This window comes from Elephantulus edwardii, unplaced genomic scaffold, assembly GCF_000299155.1.
Source record: "Elephantulus edwardii isolate Elephantulus edwardi_28Jun2011 unplaced genomic scaffold, EleEdw1.0 scaffold00013, whole genome shotgun sequence".
Lineage (NCBI taxonomy): Eukaryota > Metazoa > Chordata > Mammalia > Macroscelidea > Macroscelididae > Elephantulus > Elephantulus edwardii.
The window spans coordinates 16,603,594-16,625,954 of NW_006399763.1; the positions used below are offsets into that span (position 1 = coordinate 16,603,594).

The 22,361-nt window shown below is 35.0% G+C and overlaps 1 protein-coding gene across 1 annotated transcript in view; it reads left to right on the forward strand.

Annotated features, from left to right (window-relative positions):
* USP45 (ubiquitin specific peptidase 45) overlaps positions 1-21,872 on the forward strand; it is a 74,811-nt gene extending 52,939 nt beyond the window's left edge. The window contains exons 11-17 of the mRNA XM_006881196.1: positions 5,506-5,562; positions 6,345-6,488; positions 10,504-11,152; positions 12,384-12,481; positions 13,743-13,829; positions 20,414-20,567; positions 21,742-21,872. Of these exons, the coding sequence (XP_006881258.1) occupies positions 5,506-5,562; positions 6,345-6,488; positions 10,504-11,152; positions 12,384-12,481; positions 13,743-13,829; positions 20,414-20,567; positions 21,742-21,872 (1,320 nt within the window). The remainder of the gene's footprint in view (positions 1-5,505; positions 5,563-6,344; positions 6,489-10,503; positions 11,153-12,383; positions 12,482-13,742; positions 13,830-20,413; positions 20,568-21,741) is intronic.
* The last annotated feature ends 489 nt before the right edge of the window (positions 21,873-22,361 follow it).

Sequence of the window (22,361 nt, forward strand, 5' to 3'; positions counted from 1 at the left end):
GTAGGTACTTAGGAATTCACTTCAACATAAAATATAGTACAGAGAGGTTTAATTTTTTTAATTTGTGATACTTAACTAGATGCTAGTTCTTGAATCTTTTTTAAAATTCATTCATAGAAATAAATGTGATCTATAGTTGAAGTAATCTACTAACTTGTGAGATGCATTTTAGCCTATTTTCCTGTACTCACATATTATTTGTTGTTTTTTTAATTGAGATTTTAATGAAAGTTTATAGATCAAATATTTTTAAGCCATCCTGTCTTAATTAGTTCAAGTGTGTTGGGTTAAATTGAGAAACTTTTGTGAAGAGAGGAATTACTTTACATTGCAGTACCCTAAGAAGCCATTCTAATAGAAGTAACTTTTGTTGTAATATATATTTGGATGTGTCTATATTACTTCATGTAAAGTTTATGAGACTTGAAGGTTGCTGTTATTTTCTTAATTTAGTGATATTATTTAAATTTTTTTGATCCCCAAACTCAAGATTAAACAATTTTTCTTTTTAAGGACATCTGTATTTTAACAAAAACTTAAAGCATATTTAAATTTTTATAGAATTTTGGTTTGCTTGATAATGAGTATTTCTGAAATGTTCATGGTTTAGAGTGTGATAAAATTAAACTTTTATTGTATTTTTACTATAAAAGAAAGTATTTATATCCTTTACTGTGTACAGATTAAGGAGTACTTTTTCATCCTTTTTAGTTTTATAAAAGCAGGATTATAAATATCTTCTGCTGGCCTATCACATTGAAACACAAAATTAGTCAACATTCTAGTATTTAAATTCGAGTATATTCAGTGTCGAAGGTGATTGCTTCCTCACAATACATTCCTTTTCAAACAGAATTATCTCAGGGAATCTACAAAACAATCAGGCTTTCTGCTTTTTTTCTCAAAGCTTTCTCTTGACATTTCTTATTTCTATTATTAATTTTCAAAAAAAGTGTTTAATGGAGAAAAGATTGAAGCTGTCAAATGATTTTCTTTTACATGGATCTACAGTCAACATCTGTGGAAGTAGCAGTCAAGAAATTGAATGATCAGCAACAACAATTGTTTTTTTCCACTCAAAGCACGGAAATAGTTTGCAATATTTAATTTTTTATTTCTGAAGTTCTGAGAAATTTTGTCCTGATAAACAGGCATCTCATTTATATTAGAATTTCCCCATCTTGGCAATTCACCAATTGAAAAGTATTACTTCTTTTATTAATAGGTGTACTAATTTCTTTTTAATGAGTTGATTTGCATGGCATTTATACTCTTGCGCCAAAGCATATAATAACAGCCAAGATTGAAATTTTTTTAATCATAAGGTTGAACTCTCCCAATTTGCCAAATCTGTAATTTATATATGTTGAATTGCCAGTTTTTATCTTCATTTTTAGGCTTTTTTGAGCCTTGGTCAGAGTCACTGGGGTGTCTGATACTTAACAGGCTCCATTGCAACTTAGATCCAAAAAGCAATAAATTACAATTCACTGAGTCTGACTGATGGGTCCTTAGTTCATCAATGGGTAAGCCCAAGATTGGCCTTCTCTAAACAAGTTAGACAGAAAGCCTCAATTATATTCTTCCATTTAAATCCAAATATTAGGAAGGAAAGAAGAAGAGAAGTAACACAAAATAAATATGAAGCAACAGATTCTCTTTTTTGACCCCCAAAAGTATTTGTGATTCCATGATTTAACTCTCTGAAGTGCTCACATTGGAAAATGATAATTATTTAGTCCTTTATTTTAATAAACACATTTATAAGCTAAAAAAAATATGTATGTATTGAACTTTGCAAATCTACCACGGCCTCTTTAAAGTGCTAAAGAGCAAGGATATCAACAATAAAGGCTTATACGCTCCTGAAATAAGCTGTAGTATTTTTAGTTGCTTCGTATGATTGTCTTCTCCAGCTCTAGTTCTTTGCATGTGGGATCAGGATCAGAGAAAGACTTATTAAACAGCCTATATTATGCAGATGATACAACCTTGCTTACTGAATGTGAGGAGGACTTAAAAACTTGTTTGCTACTAGAAATCAAAGACTACAGCCTTCAGTATGTATTGCATCTCAACATCAAGCAAACAAAATTCTCACTGATAAGTTGTCAACAATTTCATCTTACTTGGATGCACAACAGCACTCTTGGTAACAACACTCTTGGTACCAGGAGATCAGGAGACATGTTACCTTAGTCAAGTCTGCTGCCAAGAGACCTCTTCGAGTTACTGAGGAATAGTGTTGTCAGTTTGAAGACCAGGGTACATGTGATTCAGTCCTGGTCTTTTCAGTCACTTGCTGTGCATTTGAGAGCTGGACGGTGAATAAGGATGACACAGAATTGATGACTCTTAGTTATGGTGTTGGTTAAGAGTACTGAATATCTCATAGAATGCCAAAAGAACAAACAGGTCTTGGAGAAAGTTCGGCTAGAATGCTCTTTGGAGGCAAAGTTGACAAGCATACTTTGGGCATGTTGCTAGAAGAGGCTGTTCCTTGGAGAGGACATTGTGTTTGGAAAGGTGGAGAGTCAGCGAAAGGAAGACCTTTGATGACATGGATTGACACAGTAACTGTAGCAATGGGTACAGGAATGTTGGAGATGATGAAGACGGCACAATATAGGACAGGATTCTTATCTGTTGTTCATAGAAACACTATAAGTTATATTTGACTCAGTGGCACCTAACAACTACAACAAAATATACATAGTGATCTAGGGACACATACTTTGAGTCTACCATCTACTCTGTTTGAAAATGGGCATTCTCCACCTGTGTAATCTACAGACTTTGAAAACCCCACTAGAGAGTCAGCTATGAGTTGGTTCTAACTCAAGAGCAAATAATAACAACAACATGTGCATGTGAAAGTTGTACAAAAAACAAGGAAAACCAAAGAAGAATTCATGCCTTTGAATTGCTGCTTGCTGCAGAAGGTTATGGACTGCAGTCTTCAATGTGGATTGAAGTTCAACGTCAAGAAGACTAAGATTCTCACCACTAGGCCAATTGGCTGCACCATGATAGATGGAGAAGAGATTGAGGTTGTTAAGAATTACAGTTTGCTTGGCTCCACAATCATCATTCTTGGCACTGGCAGTTAGGAAATCAAAAGACTAATTGGACTGGGAAAATCTGCTGTCAGGGACCTCTTCAGAGTACTGAGAAGCAACGCGGTCAGTCTAGTGACTAAGGTGTGCCTAATCCAGACTATAGTCTATGCAGTTACTTGCTATGCATCAGACAGCTTGACAGTAACTAAAGATGGCAAAAGAAGAATTGATGCCTTTGAGTTATGGTGCTGGAGAAAAGAGTCTTGAACATACCATGGACCACCAAGAAAACCTGGCCAGGAGGGAATAGTCCTTGGAGAAGAACATGCGTGAAATGGTGGGGGGGACAGTGCAAGAGAGGAAGACCCCGAATGAGATAGATTGATACAGTAACTGGGGCAATGGTAGTAGATATGTCAGAGTCAGTGAGACTGATTTGGGACAAGGCAGGCTTCAGAGCTGTTGTACATGGAGTCCTTATGAGTCGCAGGTGACTAGACAGCATGTAACAACAACAGCAACATTGGTGAAGATTAATGAATATACCATGGACTGCCAAAAGAACAAACAAATCTGACTTCGAGAAAGTGAAGTCATTTGCTGCCCTGTTGAACTTTGTTATTGTTGCTGGGGTAAGATGGTGTCTCATAGAGGTTTTGATTTGCATCTCTAGAGTAGCTAGGGATTTTGGACATTTCTTCATCTGTCTGCCATCTGAATGTCCTCTTCAGTGAAGTGCCTTTTCATATCTTGTGCCCACTTTGTGATTGGATTGTTTATATTTTTCTTGTTCAGGTTCTGAAGTATTCTATAAATTTTAGATATTAATCCCTTATCAGATATGTCTTCCCCAGATTTTTTCCCCCAGTATGTGGGTTTCCTTCTTACCCTGTTGGAGAAGTTTTTGATATGCATAGGGATTTGATTCTTAGAAGGTCCCACTCACCTCTTTTATTCTCTCCTGGTTGTGAGCTGGGTGAGGTTGTGGAGACATTGAAACTCTTAGTCACTGCTGGTGGGAATGTAAAGTGGTACAGGCACAGGTCTCTGGTGCTTTCTCAGAAAGTTGGAAATAGAATAATTCCACTATTAGGAATATATCCTAAAGAAACCAGAGCTGCCACCCAAACAGATGTGCACACACCCATGTTTATTGATGCCTTATTCACAATAATAAAGAGATGCAAGCAACCCAAGTGCCCATCAACAAATGGATAGAAAAACTATGGTATAGCCACATAATGGAGTACTATGCAGCACTATAACTAATAAAATATTACACATCATGGGTGACCCTGGAAGACATTATGCTGAGTGAAATACCTCAGTCACAAAAAGACAAAATACTGAATAGCACCATTGTTCTAAAATAGTACTGACATGGGGGTTGGGGAGAAACTGAGAAAAGAAGGGGTAAATAATGAACACTGTGTTGTAACAGATGACAAAAAGAACTGTTTAAAAAGGAATATATGATTAAGCATGATCTGTATGACAGCAGTCCAGAATAAGAGGTGCAAAGCAGAGTGGAGGAGGGAGGGGAGAAAATTATATAACAATGAATGATTTTTTAAAAATTAAAAACTGGGGAAAGGGTAGGGAGGAAAATGTGTAATAATGAATGAAAATCCAACTTTTCTGTAAACTTTGATTAAAATCACAATAAAAAGGGGGGAAAAAGACACCTAGAAACTTGAAAGTAAGTATTATTGTTTGATAAAGATTAAAAAAACTAATGTCAATGGTAATAAAAAAGATAAAGTGAAGCAGAGTGCTCCTTAGAAGCAAGGATTGTGACACTTTGTCTCAAATACTTGGGCATGTTATCAGGAGGGGCAGTCCTGGGGAAGGACATCATACTTGGAAAAGTGGAGGATCAGTAAAACAGTTGAAGACTGTAGTTGAATTTGATTGATGCAGTGATTGCATCAGTTGACTTAAGCACAGAGATTGTGAAGATTGCACAAGATAAAGCAGCTTTTGTTCTGTTGTATATGGGATCTCTGCTGTGAGTTAGAGTTGACTCAACAGAACCTGACAAATGTTACTGTCATTAATTCAGTAGTTGAACTAAATAAAAGAATCATATTGACAAATACTGTGAAATTAAACTAAGTTGTATTCATTGATGTTTTGAAATAACTTGTCTTTATTAACAGTATGTGCTGTGAAGCCAAATTAAATAACTATTGTTTCAGGAGTTTTTGGAGTTTTTTTAAATTAATTTTAATGAAAGTTTACAGAGACTTAGGGTTTCCAGTCATTAATTGTTTCAGGAGTATTTTTAAACTTCCAATTATAAATTTTCTGAGAAGGTGAATTCTTTTTGTGTACGATTGAATCAGATCCGATTGGCTCAGATAGATTTTTTTTTTAAGAATTTACAAAAAACCATGTTGTCTATATTAGAATTTTAATGACTGTGCTCCTTCTGCTTTTCTTTAAGATCTCTACCATGAAAGATCCTTTCATTGACATTTCACTTCCTATAATAGAAGAAAGGGTAAGGAGAGAACGAAAACTAATAATGAAGCTTTTGTAAAGAACATTTATTTGTTGACTATCATGTAGTTTAACATCATGATTTTTAATATAATTGAATTTCTAGTGATATTGCAAGTTGTGTATGTGTAAAAATAGTTTTCTTTTAAAGAAAGCTTTACACTGTTTTATATTTTGAGAGTTAATATTAAAGAAATTATCTGTTTCTATTTTTTAAATGATCAAATAATTTTATTAAATGAATTTTAACCATAAAGAAGCAACAGGAATAAGATAAGGTAAAGTAACACCTTAGTGAAGGGTGGAAGCATACGCTCTTTCCTCTTCATTTCTTTTACCTTGAGAAATGACAACCATATTATTTCCTTTTGAATTTCCAACTCAAGGTCTTTACACATTTCATGGTAATAATTTACTGTGTCTTCACAAGCTATCCTTTGAAATTTTCTATTAGTCTTTTTTTAATAATTTTTATTTTATATAGGTTTGTATAAAAAGTTCATATACATTGTGTTTATATGCATTGTGTTTCACACATTCTTTCATTTGCATTGTGTTTTATCCAATCATTTCAGTATATTTTGTTTTATAAAAGTAATCAAAATTGATCTGTGTCCAGTATTACCCCATCTTTTCAGGTCCCCACTGAATCTTTCCTAATCCCTTCACCCCAAGAAATTATTTTTTTTTTCTTTTAATTGGAATTTGAATTGGAACATTTGAATAGTAGTAGAATATGATTTGCAATAACTGTTCTGTCTTACATATGTGACATTTCCATAGGTTTCAAAACCTGTACTGTTGGGAAGAACGAGTAAATACAGAAACTCACAGGAAACAGAGCCTGGTCAATACAGTGGCACTGTCACTGCAGAAAATACTCATCAACCCAAAGCCACTAAGAAACATTCTGCATTTAAAGATAAGGTAAGATAAGTTAGACATCTTTTTAAAAATACTCTTTGTTAAGGAAAATTTCAAACATGAACCAAAACAGAGAAAATTGTATTGCAAACTCCCATGTGTCCATTACAGAGTTTTATAATTACCAGTTTGTGGCTTCTTGTATTCCACTTTCTCTCCTTCCCTCAAAATAGATTATTTGAAACAAATCTCAAATATACACTTTAAAGTTTATCTCTAAAAGAGAAATCCTCTTAATAAGTATAAACATACTGCAGTTAGCATACCTAAAACATAAACAACTTTTTTTTATAAACAACTTCTTAATGGTACCTTTTATTAAAATAATCATTTACATTTACAGTTGTTATTATAACTGCAGTTACTGTTTTCTGGTTTTGCTTTTTAAAGTTTATTTGAATTTGGGGTCTGAAAAATGGCATATGGATTACAATTGATTGCTGTGTCTTTAATCTTTTAATCTACAAATTTTCCACATTTGCTTGTTGTGTAGTAATTTATGTTGTATCTCAATATTGGTATTGGGTTCCTTTAACCCTTGTTTCCTCTTTAAAAGTAGCTAGAGCTAGAAGTCTAATTAGGTTCAGTTTTACTTATTTAAGTAGTGCTGTACACTTCTGCCAATAATGTAATATTTGATAGTTCTTTTTCCTTGTGAAGCAGTTTCCAAAGTGGCATTCAGTCTGAATTTGAACCAGGCCGTGTGGGTCCAGAATCATGTGCTTAACCTCCACCCTTGTCTTAATTCTGTGATTGCAAAGCTTGTTTCATAAAATTTCAAGATCCTTTTCCGGTTCATAAGCATGATGATTGGGTGTTCATACTTCTGTATGACATGTGCCACCCTTTCAACCTTGTTACAACATAGGCACACTACCCATCTGACATGGAAAAAAAAATTCAAGTAACTTCTCAGAATAAACTTATTAAACCATTGTTTTGACTTTAATTTTAGAAACTTAACGAGAATATTTTCAATAAATAAATCTGTTATAAACACACCAAGCACAAAATGAGAATGGAAATGAGCACTTTAAAAAAAAATTTTTTTTTTTATTATTTTTTGAGTGTGTACCATCAAATTGGATCTAACTGGTACAGGAGAAGCTTGCCCCTCCTTCTCCAGCAGAGTATCTGGTAGATTTGAACCACATAAATCTGGGATTACAGTGCAGCTTCTTTCCACTAGGCCACCAGAACTCCCCAGAAATGAGCACTTTTCTATTTCATTAGGAATAGGAAATGAAATGGGATTGATAAAGTAATCCAGCTGATGAGTTCCTAGAAGTTGCTTATTAAATGACACAGTTTATTAACACAGATTCTCAAATCCAACTCCAGATCTCCTGAATCAGTATTTCTGAACGGTGATGCCTTAAGTCTATATTTTTTCTTTCATATTTCCTTAAGTGAAAATTTACAAATCATACTATTTTGTTTTATAACAATAATTACAGTTGATTAATTGACAATGTCTGATTCACCCTTTATTGTATATTGCCTTTCTCTTCACCCAATTTATCTCTTTATTAACTCTTATCCCTCTCTCCTGTCTTTCTCATCCCTGTTATCTACCCAAGAATGATTAAGTAAACCTTTCTTTTGACTTTTAGAATAGTATTTTTAGAACCATAATTGTCCTTTTGTGACTGCTTTATGTCACTCTGCATTATTTGTTATCTAGAGTCACTTAACAACACAGATGTCACTTAACAAGAGTCATCTATGTTGCAGTGTTTTAGGAATTCCTTATAATTTTTCAGTGATGTGTGATAATTTCATTCTATAAATGTACAACAGTTTCTTTAACCATTAGTCCATTAATGGTGTTTCCAAATCCTTGCTATTATAAATGATGCTGCAGTAAATAGAGGTGCTCTTTTATTTGTAGTGCAACCTTTATTTCTTTAGGTATATGCCTAGTAGTAAAGTTGCTAGATCAAATTTCTAAAGAAACACCAAACTATTTTCATAGTGGCTGTACTATTTTACATTCCCAACAGCAGTATATGACCGTTCCAAATGCAACATGCTCACCAGCATTTGTTGTTTGCTGTCTTATTCAACTTTACTATTGTTGCCTGGGTGAGATAAGTCCTCATTGCTGTTTTTATTTCCATCTCTAGTAACTAGTGATCTCGAGGTTTCTTAAATGAGTTTCTTTGCCATTTGAATGTCTTTCTTTGGTGAACTGTGCTTTCATGCCCTCTGCCAATTCTGTAAATGTACTTGTTGGTTTTTCTCTTGATGTTGAGGTATACAAGTTTTTATGCCATTTACTAGGGTTCCTAAGTTTGCCCAGTTTTTTTCTTTGTTTTATTTTACACCTAAGTCCTTGATTTATTTAAGTTAATGCTGTATATTTTGTGAGCTATGGATCTTGTTTCATTAGTCTGCAAATAGATGTTAGATGTTTATTAAAGAGGTTGTCTTTTCCTCACACATGATGGATTTCATCTCTCTATCAAGGATCAGCTGTCACAGATGGATGGGTGGCTTTATTTCTGGCTTCTCTATTTTGTTCTCTTGCTCTATGTCTGTCCCTTTACCAGTACCTCATCATTGTGATTACTGGGGCTGTGAGGTAGGTTTTGAGGTTAGGAAATGTAAAACTTTCTACTATCTATAGATAGCTTTTGGTAGTATTAACATTTTCACAGTATTAAGTCTTCTGATCCATTTGTATGGTATGCTCTTCCTTTTTTTTAAGTCTTGTTTGACTTGTTGTAGTGTTTTTAGTTTTCTTTGTATAGACATTTTATATCTGTATTTTTGAGATCTATTTTTAGGGTTTGTATATTTTTTAAGAAAACGCCCTTAGGTGATTTTGATGGTTACTTGAGTTTAGCAACCACTGAATTAGAAGCTAGATGAATTAGATTTCAGACATAACTATTTTCCTTAATTAAATATTTTTAGAAAGTCACTAAAAACCTGTATTGGTTTGTATTTTCTCACTGACAATATTGTTATTGTTAATAGCAGTCTATAGAAAATATAATAGTAGTCTATATAAAGGTTACTTTATATGTTCAGAATAATAGAATTTATAGTATTTTACCATAAACTTCATCTGTTTATCTTCTGATGTTACAGTAGGCAAAATAGATATGATGAGAATGAATATCTTGCTTTTGTTCAAGGAGTTCAGAATACTTGAACACGAGATCCCAGTGTTATTAACCTAGCAATGAAGATGAAAAATTTGAGGCACAGACGCTTTTTATAGTACTTTTTATAACCCTTCTGAAAATTAGTATCTGGACTGTATGTAATGCATGACATCTTTCCTTTGTTGTTTGTTTGTTTTGTTTGTGGGTTTTTTTTTTACCCTAAAAATAAGCCATAGTAAAGAAAAAAATAAAATGCAAAAGACTTTAGCCCTGTGCAACCTTTGAAATAGTTCAAATAACAAAATCTTTGATTAATTTAGTTGATACTTACAACAAAGATGAAGTTGTTAATCACCCTAATCGCTTATCACAAGAAACATGTCCATTCTACTTCTTATGTGTCATCAAGTTGGAACTGACTCAGCTGACTCTCCAGTGAGTTTTCACAGGCAGTAAATTGCATGGGAAGAGATTGTCCATCTTCCCTCTGTGGAGGTCGATCCAGTTAATAGGCAAACTAAAGACCAGATACAAATAAAATGCTTTCTTCCACATTTGTAGCAATGATAATGTGTCATAATGTATTATTTACTTTTGTTAGTACTCTTAATCTGTAAAAAAGTTTCAAAAATCAACAGTTTGGAAAGGTTTATATTTGAAAAGACTCCCTGGTTTCAGAAAGTCTTGTTTTTGTCCCTGCAGGTAAATGACCACTGTTGTTAGTTGCTTATATAAAGGTTTACTTTTAAATTCATATTCTTTAGGTAGGTTTAGTAGATAGATTTAAGGAGTAGTAGGAATAACATTTATATAATGCTTGTGGAAAGTCTAAATGAGACTTAATTGGAATTTATTTTCAATAAGGTCACAAGGTTCTTTTCTCTGAAAACACTATCAACTTTCAGAATCAACAAATTCATGACCGAAAGCATATAAGAAAATTGTCATCTGGAGAAGCGAAAACTGTTGTCATATACCCGAAAAATGAAAACGTTGATATAAATGGGAATGCCTCAGTGTCTTTCGCAAGCGTCGTGAATATGGAGTCAACTCTAAATGAAAACCTTACCGACGGAAGTGAAAAAGAAGCTAGCCATTCTGAAAGTAGCATTGATGCTGATAGTGAGGCCTCAGAATCTGAAAGTGCTTCAAAGCACACTGTGTTGTTTAGATCCAGCAATGTGCCCTGTGTACAAACAGCAAGTGAATCGCACTCCATCAAGGAAACTGGCAGTGGTGACGAGGGAATGGCTGATGCTGTTTCTAAACTCCATTTGAGCAGCACTGTAACTGGCGTGGGAGACCTTGACAGAGATAATCAACCACTAAATATTCCAAATAAATTCTGTTTTTCAGAGAAGCATATGTCTCACAGCCCCCAAAATGCTTTTCAGACCCTCTCTCAGAGCTACGTAACTTCTTCTAGAGAATGTTCAGTTCAGTCCTGTCTCTACCAGTTTACATCTATGGAATTACTAATGGGGAATAATAAACTTCTTTGTGAGAATTGTACTGAAAAGAAACAGAAACATGAAAAGGAAACCAACTCTGCAGGTAAATATTTAGCTTATTATTATTGTTTTAATTTTGCTTGATTATCAGATAGTAATTAAAGGGTTATAGATTCCAGAACAGTAGAGTCTCAGGACCTGTCTCTAAACAAAGACTTTTGAGACCAGGAACAATTTTATTTATAGATATTTCTCAGCTTTTAAGATACCATCTGAGTAGATTTTTTTGTTGAAATAAATTGAGTAGAGAAATTTTTCTCTTCTTTGAAGATAGACATTCTTCTCTGCTTTGAAGATATAAATCTTGTTTCAGAGGATTAAGATGCAATCTATCCAGAGGTAATTTCCCTTAAAATTTCCAGATAAAATTTATAATTGTATCACTAATTGAATTAATGTGCTTCATAAATCCTGTCAATCTATTGTAAATTCATGACATAAATCATAAATCTGAATATTTCAAATAATTGTATGATATGAAGTTAGGAGTAAAACAGCTATCAAACAGAGAAAAGGAGGAATCGGCAAGTAAATTTCCAGTTCCGCTCTATCCTTGATGGAGAGAATACTAGTAATTAGAGAAACAGATCCTTGGCACAGTTTGCACTTTGTTACTAATGAAAAGATTGGGTCAGACCCACTCAACAGCACAATAGAAGAAATGCCTCGTGACTTACTTCCATAAAAAAAATGCAGCCAAGAAATCCCAGTGGAGTGCACTTCTACTCTGTAATGCATTTGGTCACCATGAGTAGAATCACTTTGATAATTTCAGGTTGGAGTTTTCATTAAAGAAATGTCTAGATAAGAAAATGTCAGTTTATGGTAATTTAAGGTAAATATGCCACTGTTTTTTTTCAAATCCTTTAAAAAATCCTTTCTAACAACCCGTGTTTACTGAGACAACTCATGTTTCCTAATGGTTTTTGTTAGCCCTTCATTGTAACAAACAATTAATTCAACTTATTCAACTTCAGATATATTGCAGGCTAAAAGACGTTGATATAAATTAATACTAATCTGTCAGCTTTCCAACTTCCAAAACTCTTGCAAATATCACCTCTTCTGCTCTTTTTCTTTATAAATATGTGCCTGTTTTTAAAAAACCTTTCCCTCTTTTTATTTTCAAAAAGGAGTAGGGGCACCTTACAACCATAAGTCAAATTTCTTTTTAAAATATCATGAGATGTCTGTATATAAGTATTTATTATAACATATCATAGATGATATATAAAAATGGAACTTTACAAATCAATTTACTATATTTTATGCAGAAAAGAAAGCAGAAGGGGTTTATACTAATGCCAGGAAGCAACTGCTCATTTCTGCTGTTCCAGCTATTCTGATTCTCCATCTTAAAAGATTCCATCAGGTAAAAGTCTTTGTGGTCAGCTTTGCTTTGTGTTCTTCAGAATTCTGAGCCCTGTGTGATATTGTCAAGTAATCAGCAGTCACTAGTTAGAATTTAAAAATGTGCATGTGGGTTTTCCTAATTTTCTTGCCATTTTTAGAAAACTTTCCTACTTAAAATTATTCACACTACTTGAAGATTGTAGTGTGTATGTGTTTTAGTGAACAATAAAACTATTTGCCCGAGAGATGCATTATAATGGGTTCCACATTTACCAACAATTCTGACTTTCTGGATATGCTTAGCCATTTCATTACAAACCAGCACTAAACCCAGAGTATCAATTAGCTTTTATTAATAGTACATAATTCATACTGCATTTTTTAGGTCTACCTTTGGAAATTAAAAAAACAGAAAAAGATGGTATTTATTTATAACTGAATATTCATTTTATTTTGTGTAATACACAACATTAAATTAATGAAACATTTTGAATATTCAAGGTTGTTTTTCTTGAATATTCAATATATTCAATATTCATAATGAATGGCTATCATTGAGTTTTAGAACTGAGAAGAACTCACCAACTTGTGCTTGGACTGACCTAGATGAGATTGCCTATGCTGAATTAAATTCTCCAGTTTATTCTCTAGAATAACACAGCTACCCAAGAACTGAGGCTTCTGAGTCTTTAGTCTGATATTTTCATGATGACATATGTCTGTAGATTACCTTTTATCACACTGAATTTTTATTTCTCTAAATATTCTCATATTAATCACTATAAAATACCATTTTAAATAATCTTTGTGGTAACCATGAAACTTAATTTTTGAGTCATTTTTCAGTATGGACTAGTCACATTTTTATATCTGTGACTATACTAACTTCTGGGATTATTTCTCTTTGGAAAATTTTGAGAATATATCATTCATATGAAAGACAAGAAAAAAGAAGGCCCAAATATAAGGTTGTTGTTGTCGTTGTTATGTGCCGTCCAGTCACTTGCGACTCATAGCGACCCTATGTACAACAGCCCTATACTCTGCTCTGTCCTGTGCCAGTCTCACTGTCTCTGACATTCCCATCCCTATTATCCCAGTCACTGAATCAATCCACCTCATAGAAGGCCTTCTCCAAACATATTTTAAAAAAATACTTCTCTAAAAAAATGCTTCATCTTATATTAAGACCTTTACAGGTCTCCCTTAGGCGTGCTTGCGGTGCAGTGGTTAACATTCTTTGTGAGCTAACTTGCATAATGTTTTTTGGTCTTTTTAAGGCTGGTTTGAGTCTTCGAAAAGTGAACAGACATGTAGACTTCCCGCTCATGCTTGATTTAGCACCTTTCTGTTCTGCTACTTGTAAGGTACAGTATATTATCAAGATAATGAATTGATTTCAAATAATGAACATATATATTATGTACCAATTATTAGGCTATTCTTTTAGATTTTTTTTAAAGTGTTTCCTCTCAAAAGGAATTTTATAATTAGTGAAATTAAATCAGAAACAGTGTGTATATAACACATTCACTTTGACTTTTGCCCTTTGGGAGACAAAATAGGAGAAAGAAAGATGCTTAAGGGAGCGTGGTCTTCAATATCAAAGCTTCCTGTAAATGATTCTGGAAGCAGGTTGTTTCTGAGAGAACTGAATATATTTTGTGCCCAAGGTTTTCCTTGTAAACGATGATCTTAATCACCAGTGGTTTCAGCATTTTGGAGTTCTCACTTCAACATACTAGTCTGTGTGTGTGTGTGTGTGTGTGTGTGTGTGTGCGCGCGCGTGCGTGCGCTTTTTCATGTGTACTACTGAGCAGTGTAATTATCAGCTGAGTATCCTTTAAAATTGCTAATATTTTAATGACGAGGAAGAAATATGAATCTTCACTTTTTTAAAAAAAAAATAAAACGCCTAAGGGGCTCTGGTGGCACAGTCACCTGACCCACAGGTGTGGTGCCCATAAACCCACTGGAGGGTCAGCTATGAGTTGGTTCAGACTCAATTGCAATAAATTGTTTTTTGAGTTTATGGTACCAAACATATTAAAAATAATTCCATCATATCATTTAGTCTTCTTTCATATGTCCTTCCCCCCCCCCCCCCAATGGCTTAGGCAGATAAGGTCCATACATTATGACTGGGTGCTTTTAAAAAAAATTATTTGGACAAAAATTTAAAGAGCAAATTGATGTTCCATTCAACAATTCATGCACCTTTTTGTTTTGTGTCATTTGTTGTAAAACCTACAGTGTAACAACATTTTTCCTGCTTTTTCTTTATATTTGTCTTTTCCCTTCATCCTTTATATCCCTTCTTGTCACCTTAGCTTTATCCCTGGACAAAGGATGCCCTTTCAGTCTGGTATAATTGATTGTTCTAATGAGTATGTACCCCTCTAATGTTATTGTTCACCCTATTGTTCTATCTATTGTTTGGCTGAATGTTAACCATGGAGTGAGTTCAGTTCCAGATTTAAAGGATCACACATCCACTCATCTGACAGTTTGCTATACTGTGATGTCTTGCATGTTGCGCTTATGCTGAAAACTATGCCACTGGCATTTCAAATACCAGCATAACCATCATACCTATGATGGACAAGTTTCAACAGAGGTTCCAGGCTAAGAAGCAGGACTGACCATTCACTTCTGAAATAGAGGCCTTTGAAAATCCATGAGTAAAGAAACAACAATGTTAGATATAGTGCTGGAGCCTTTTGGGTTGTAAGGCACTCAAAATGTGACTGGGAAGAAGCTGCCTCCTCAGAATAGTGACCATAGTGGCACAAATGGGGTAGAACTTTCACCTTGTGAAAGACCTTCATTTGTTAATGTGGCAGGACTCAAAATGAGGCAAAACACCTGCAGACCTCCATTAATAATTAATTGGAACCTGAAATTGTGTGAAATATTAATCTATGAAAACTAGAAGTTGTCAGAAATGAAATGGAACTTAAAAAGATTGACATCCTAGGTATCAGTGAGCTGAGATGTACTGGTATTGGCCATTTTGAATCAGACAATCATGTATGATCTATTAGGCTAGGAATGGCAAATTGAGAAAGAATGGCATTGAACTCAAAGCAAAAACATGTAGATGAAGCCTGAAATACACTGCTGTGAGTGATGGGATACAATCAATACATACAAAGAAGACCTGTTAAAACAACCTTTATTCAAATATATGCACCAACCACCACCACACAGTTGACCACACTGAGGACTTCAGCCAACTTTTTCAGTTCTGCAATTGATTGAGCTCACAACCAAGATCCACTAATAATAAGTAGTGACTGGATTGTAAATGTTGGAAACAAAGAAGGACTGGTAATTGGAAAATACAAACTAGGTCACAGAAATGTGGTTGGAGAACAAATGATTGTATTTTGTACAGTCAATGATTATTCATTGCACACACCTTTTTAAAAAACAAATGCACATACACATGGACCTCACCTGATGAAATACACAGAAATCAGATTAACTTCATCTGTGGATAAAATAGATGGAGAGTTCAGTATCGGCAGTCAAAACAAGGCCAGGGGCTGACTGGAACAAACCATCCACTACTCACATGTAAATTAAAATTGAAAGTGAAGAAAATTGAAACAAGTCCATTATAACCAAAATACAACCTAGAGTCTACTTCAACTGAATTTTAAAACCATCTCAGGAATAGGTTTGATGCATTGAACACTAGTGACCGAAGGACCAGATGAGATTGGGTTGACATCAAGGATTTATCCCTGAAGAAACCTAAAGGTTGAGGTTTAAGACAGGAACACAAAGACAAGGAAAAAGAAGACAAAAATTATTGTCAGAAGAGACTCTAAATCTTGCATTGGAATGAACAGAAACCAAAACAAGGAGAAAGAATGCTGAAGTAAGAAAGCTGAAAAGAAAATGTCAAAGGCAGCTTGAGAAGACAAAATAAGCAAGAGAAAACCAAAAGGGAGGAACACTTTTGGGTGTTCTCAACCTGGAAGAACAGAACAACAAATTCATACCTAGAGTTGCAATACTGAAGGATTCTATGAGCAAAATATTGAATGATGTAGGAAACATCAGGAGAAGGTGGCTGGAATGCAGAGTAGTTGTTGTTATGTGCCGTTGAGTCACCTGTGACTCATAGTGACCCTATATACAACAGCCCTAAACCAGATTACCCCAGTCACTGATTCAGTCCACCTCATAAAAGGTCTTCCTCTCCTGTGCTGTCCCTCCACCCTCCCAAGCATGACGTCTTTCTCCAAGGACTGGTCCCTCCTTGCAACATGTCCAAAGTATGTCAGACACAGCTTCAGAATCCTTGCCTTGAAGGAGCGGCCTGGTTTAATTCTCTCTAGGACGAACCTGTTCGTTTTCTTAGTCCATGATATATTCAGTATTCCAGCACCACAGCTCCAGGGCATCAGTTCTCCTTCTGTCCTCCTGAGTCATTTCTTGCATAGCAAGTGATCGCAAAGACCATGGCCTGTATCAGGCGCAACTTAGCTATACTGAAAATAATTGGTCAATATTGAACCATGTCAGAAAGTAGCGGGGAGCTCTGGTGGCCTGGTGGAAAGAAGCTGCACTGCAATATCAGAGGTATTTGGTTCAAATCCACCAGATGCTCTGCTGGAGAAAGAGGGACAATCTCCTCCTGTACCAGTCAGATCTGATTTGATGGTACAGACACACACACACACACACACACAGAGCATATAATAGAGAACCAATAGTATTGAAGAAAGAAGTGCAAGCTGCACTGAAGGCATTGGGAAAAAATTAAATTCTAGAATTGGTGGGATGCCACTTGGGGTATTTCAGTAAACAGATGCAGCCTTGGACATGCTCACTAGCCTGTGCCACTAAATTTGGAAGATAACTACCTGACTAACTGACTGAAAGAGATCCATATTTGTTCCCATTCCAGAAGTGATACAATAGAGTATGGAAAATATTGACCAGTAACATTTATATCTCATGTAAGTAAATTCTGTACATTGTTTAAAAACAGCTGTAGACAATGGAATACTACGCTGCATTGAAAAACAAGGAACTCATGCAATATTACTCAAAATGGGTGACCCTGGGGGACAGTATGCTGAGTGAAATATCTGTCACAAAAGGACAAATACTGTATGGTGCCACTGTTGTAGAATGAGGCTGACGTCAAGGTGGGGGTAAGACTGAGAAAAACTGGATAAATTCTGTGTACTGCATTGAAGCCGATGAGGGAGAGAACAGTTTAAAAATAATTTATTTTAAGGCATTATGATTATCATAAGAGTTCGGAATGAGGGTTGCAGAGTGGAGTATACTCTGGGGGCGTGTTGCAAGGGGATTGTATACCAATGAAGGAGTTTTTTCTTCTGCTTTTCAAGGAGAAGAGCAAACGGGGGGGGGAGAAGGCGGTGAGAAAAGTGCAACAATGAATGAATGGAAATCCAAAATCTCTGTAAATGTTCATTGAAATTAATTAGGAAAAAAACAACACAGCTGTAGAGAGAAAAAACGCAAACAGCTGGAACAGTTCATCAACAGGGAACTTCCAGGACATCAGGCTGATTGAGAAGAGTGTGGAACAAGGGATATCATTGCTGATGTGAGATGGATTTTGGCTGCAAGCTGAGAATCCCAGAAAGATATTTACTTGTGTTTTATTGGTTATGCAAAGGCATTTGACTGTGTGGCTCATAAAAATTTTGGCCAACACAGAAGAATGAAAATCCCAGAACACCTGTCTTCACCTGAAACCTATACCTCCATCAAAATGCTGTTAGAAAAGGTGGAGGTTCAGGAAAAAAATGTGTATCAGGATTGTATCCTTTCTCCATACTTCTTCATGCTGAGAAGATGATTCAGGAATTTAGACTATGTGAAGAATATGGCATCAGGATTGAAGGAAGACTCATCAATAACCTGCATTATGCAGATCATGTAACTTTGCTGCCTCAAAGTGAGAGGATTTGAAACACTGGCTCCAAAAGATCAAGGAGTACAACCTTCAATATAGATTACATCTCAACATCAAGAAAACAAAACTTACCACTGGGCTAATAGGCAACATCATGGCAGATGGAGAAGAGATTGAAATTGTTACTAATTTAATCTTATTTATATCCACAATCAACAGCCATGGGGACAGCAGTAAAAAGTCAAAAGACGTATTGCATTTGGGGAAACTTCCCCAGAGTTCTCAAAAGCATGGATGCCAGTTTAAAGACTAAGTGGGCCTAATTTTAAGTCATGGTCTTTTCAGTTGCTTCCTGTGCATCTGATAAACAATAAGTAAGGAAGATTGAAAAAGAATTGATGCCTTTGCATTGTGTTGGAGAAGAGTATATTCAATACCAAGAGTGCCAAAAGAACAAACAAATTTGTCTTGGAGGAAGTGCCACGAGAGTGCTCATTAGAGGCAAGGATAGTTAAACTTTGTGTTACACACTTGGGGCATGTTGTCAGGAGGGTATAGTACGTTGGAGAAAGACATCATGCTAGGGAAGATAGAGGGTCAGAGAATGAAAGGAAGACCCTCATGGAGATAGATTTGCAGCTGACACAGTGACACCAGTGGGCTTGAGCATGGCTCAGATTGTGAGGATGGTACAGGCTAGGGCAAGGTTCAGATCTGTTGTTCTTATGGTAACTATGAGTTGTCAACTTTTTAAAATTTATTTATTGTTGCAAATTTTCTTCTTCCCTACTGACTCCCACAGTGCACCCCTTGGTCCAGATTGTTCTCATACATATAATGCATAATCAATCATATATTCCTTTTCTCATCTAATTTAATTCAGTGTTCATTATCTGTTCACTCTTTCTCCATTCCCTCCCCAAACTCCCATGTCTGTCATATTTTATAATAGCATTGTTATGCAGTATTTATCCTTTTGTGCCTGAGATATTTCACTTAGCATAATGTCCTCAAAGCTCCCACATGTTGTGTAATGTTTTATTATTTCACTGTTTTCAGTGCTGTGTAGTATTCCATTGTGTGGATGTACCATAGTTTTTCTATCCAGTCATTTATTGATGGGCACATGGGTTGCTCCCATCTCTTTGCTGTTGTGAATAATGCAGCAGTAAACAAGGATTTAATAGTCTGGTACATGTCTATTTACATTTTGTTATACCCGTATAATAACAACAACAACAACTCATTGCTGTTCAGTCAAAACAGATTCATAAAGGGTGCAACAATGAATGAATGGAATCCCAAAATCTCTGTAGATGTTCATTGAAATGAAAAATAAACAACCTAAATTAGAAAAAACAAACAACCAAAAAACCAGATTCATAGCTGACTCTCTATTGGGTTTCTGATGCTCTAAATAGTACTGGAGGAGATTGCTTATCTTTCTCTCTCATAACTTCTGAAGGATTCAGACCACCAGACAGATGTGGTCTCTAACTCAATAATTCAGTTATGGACTATGCAATCAGCACTATGTATACCTATGTAAGAATACTAAAAATACAATTGATGAATGTGAGAGTTTTTCTTTAACTGTGGCACAGTGGTAAGAATCAGTGCTGCAATCCCAAAGGCACATTGTTTCAGGCTACCAGCTGCGCCGTGGGAGGATGGGCAGTCTCCTTCCATTTGATTAACTGCCTCTGAAAACCCACCAGAGGTTCAGCTATGGGTTGGTTCCATCTTGACAGTACATAACAATATATTTAACTGAGCTAAATAATAATAATAAAAATTTTTAAAAGGAGTTTTCCAAGTTTTATTCTCCCCTGCACTGTGCATAGTAATACACTTTTCTCCACAGAAAACAGAAGTATTGTCAAGTTTTACCGTTTTGTGAAAAACTGGTAGAAAAGTATCTTACTGTAGTTTTAGTATATTTATATTTCTCTTATTATATGCAGGACATATACTTGGCTTATTTTTATTCGAATAATATTCCATGAACTAGCACTAATTTGGGGTTGTTTTTTTTTTGTTTAAAAGAATGTGAGTCTAGGAGATAAAGTTCTCTATGGTCTCTATGGAGTAGTGGAACATAGTGGCTCGATGAGAGGAGGCCACTACACAGCTTATGTGAAAGTGAGAACACCCTCAAAGAACTTACTGGAACATATTACTGGAAAGAAAAATGTATCAGGTATGCTATTCTCCATTTATTTTGACACGTTAAAATAAATAAATAATTTTCTGTTCTTTTTTTAGGTGTATTCTTTATTTTCATAAGAAATACGTTATTTCATTGATACTTCAATTGAATTCACTTTATATTAAATGAGGATTATTATTCCTGAGCATATCTAGATAATCTTTGTCATTATTTTGTACTGTTGAGTCAGAACTGTCTCATAGTTGACCTTCCAGCAGATTTTCAGAGGCTGGTAAATTTCACAAGAGGAGATTGCCTATCTTTCTCCCAAAGAGCTGCTGGTAGATTAGAACAGCCTGCCTTTTGGTTGACTGAGCAGCCCCTTACCACTAGGCCACCAGAGCTCAGATAATCTTAAATATCATTAGACTGTATCCTTCTAGATAATATGAAATGACATGCAGTTTTTCAAGAGTCTCAGTCATGTATTGTAGTGAAATTGGATTTAATTATACTAAAAATTTTTGAAGATACACTAGCTTATCAGAGTTGATGTGGAAAATTTGCAGATTTTAATTATGGTTCTGCTAACATTAATTGTTTTTTCTTCCAATGTTAGTGATTATTTTTCAGGATCAAAGAATTGTTGCAGTTCTACTTATATTTCATTGTTGTTGTACCATCAAGTTGGAACTGACTCATCTCTGACCTGTTAGCAAGTTTTTAGAGACAGTTAATCCCATGGGAGATGAATGCCCATTCTTCTCCCATGGAATAGCTGATAAATTCAGACTGTGTGCCTTTGGGATTGCAGAACAGCTTTTTACCACTAGGCCACCAGAACTCCCTATTTAGACATTAAATATCTAGGGAGCTCTGGTGGCCCAGTGGTAGTAACCTGCACTACGATCCCAAAAGCACGTGGTTCCATTCTACCAGTAGGAGAAGGATGTTACCAGAAGTGATTACTGCCTCTGAAAACCCACCAGAGATTTAGCTATGGGTCAGTTCTGACTCGATGGTAAACAATATATATATATATATTTAAGATAACTTGATAATAATTGGTACCAACTAATAATTATCTCTAATATTAATGCTTTAACACAGTTCACTTTGGAAGAAGCAGACTTTTGCAGTGAGTTAGCTTTGGTAAATATGTTTGTGGTGAATGTGTCATTGATAATTCAGAATGTGAACATTTTACTTTTTTTTGTTTCATTAGGTTTGACTGAATCTGGGAGTGAATCAACAGAACAGTGGGTTCATGTTAGCGACACTTATGTGCAGATGGTTCCAGAATCAAGAGCACTTAGTGCACAAGCATACCTTCTTTTTTATGAAAGAGTATTGTAATGATCTGCATATAATCAATAATAACGACTATACAAATTGTTTTTATTTAAATACTGCAAGGATGACAATATAATATGTAATGTGCCTTTGTAGCTGTCTCCCTTCTGTAGAAAAAGCATGTTTCTCAAATGTTCCAAAACTTACTCACCATTTTGGTAAACTCTTTTAAAGCTACTCAGTATTTTCAACTTTATATTATTTAAACAAATGGCTTTTTTCAAAATGTGTCCTAGAATAAAACCAGAGTTTATATTAGTACAGGCAATTCCTTAATGACTCACTGTTAAAAGGATAAATAAATGTTACTGGTTAAATCAAATCATCTCTTAAAATATAGTGTTTCCCAACTATGTATTGCATACTACCTCCTGTATATGTACACTTAAACACTTACATTCTCTGCTTGTCTTAAATTTTTGCTGTTACTTTTTTTTGCTATAAAAATATATGTAACAGCCCTCTGATCCAGAGCACTCTTCTGCCGCACCA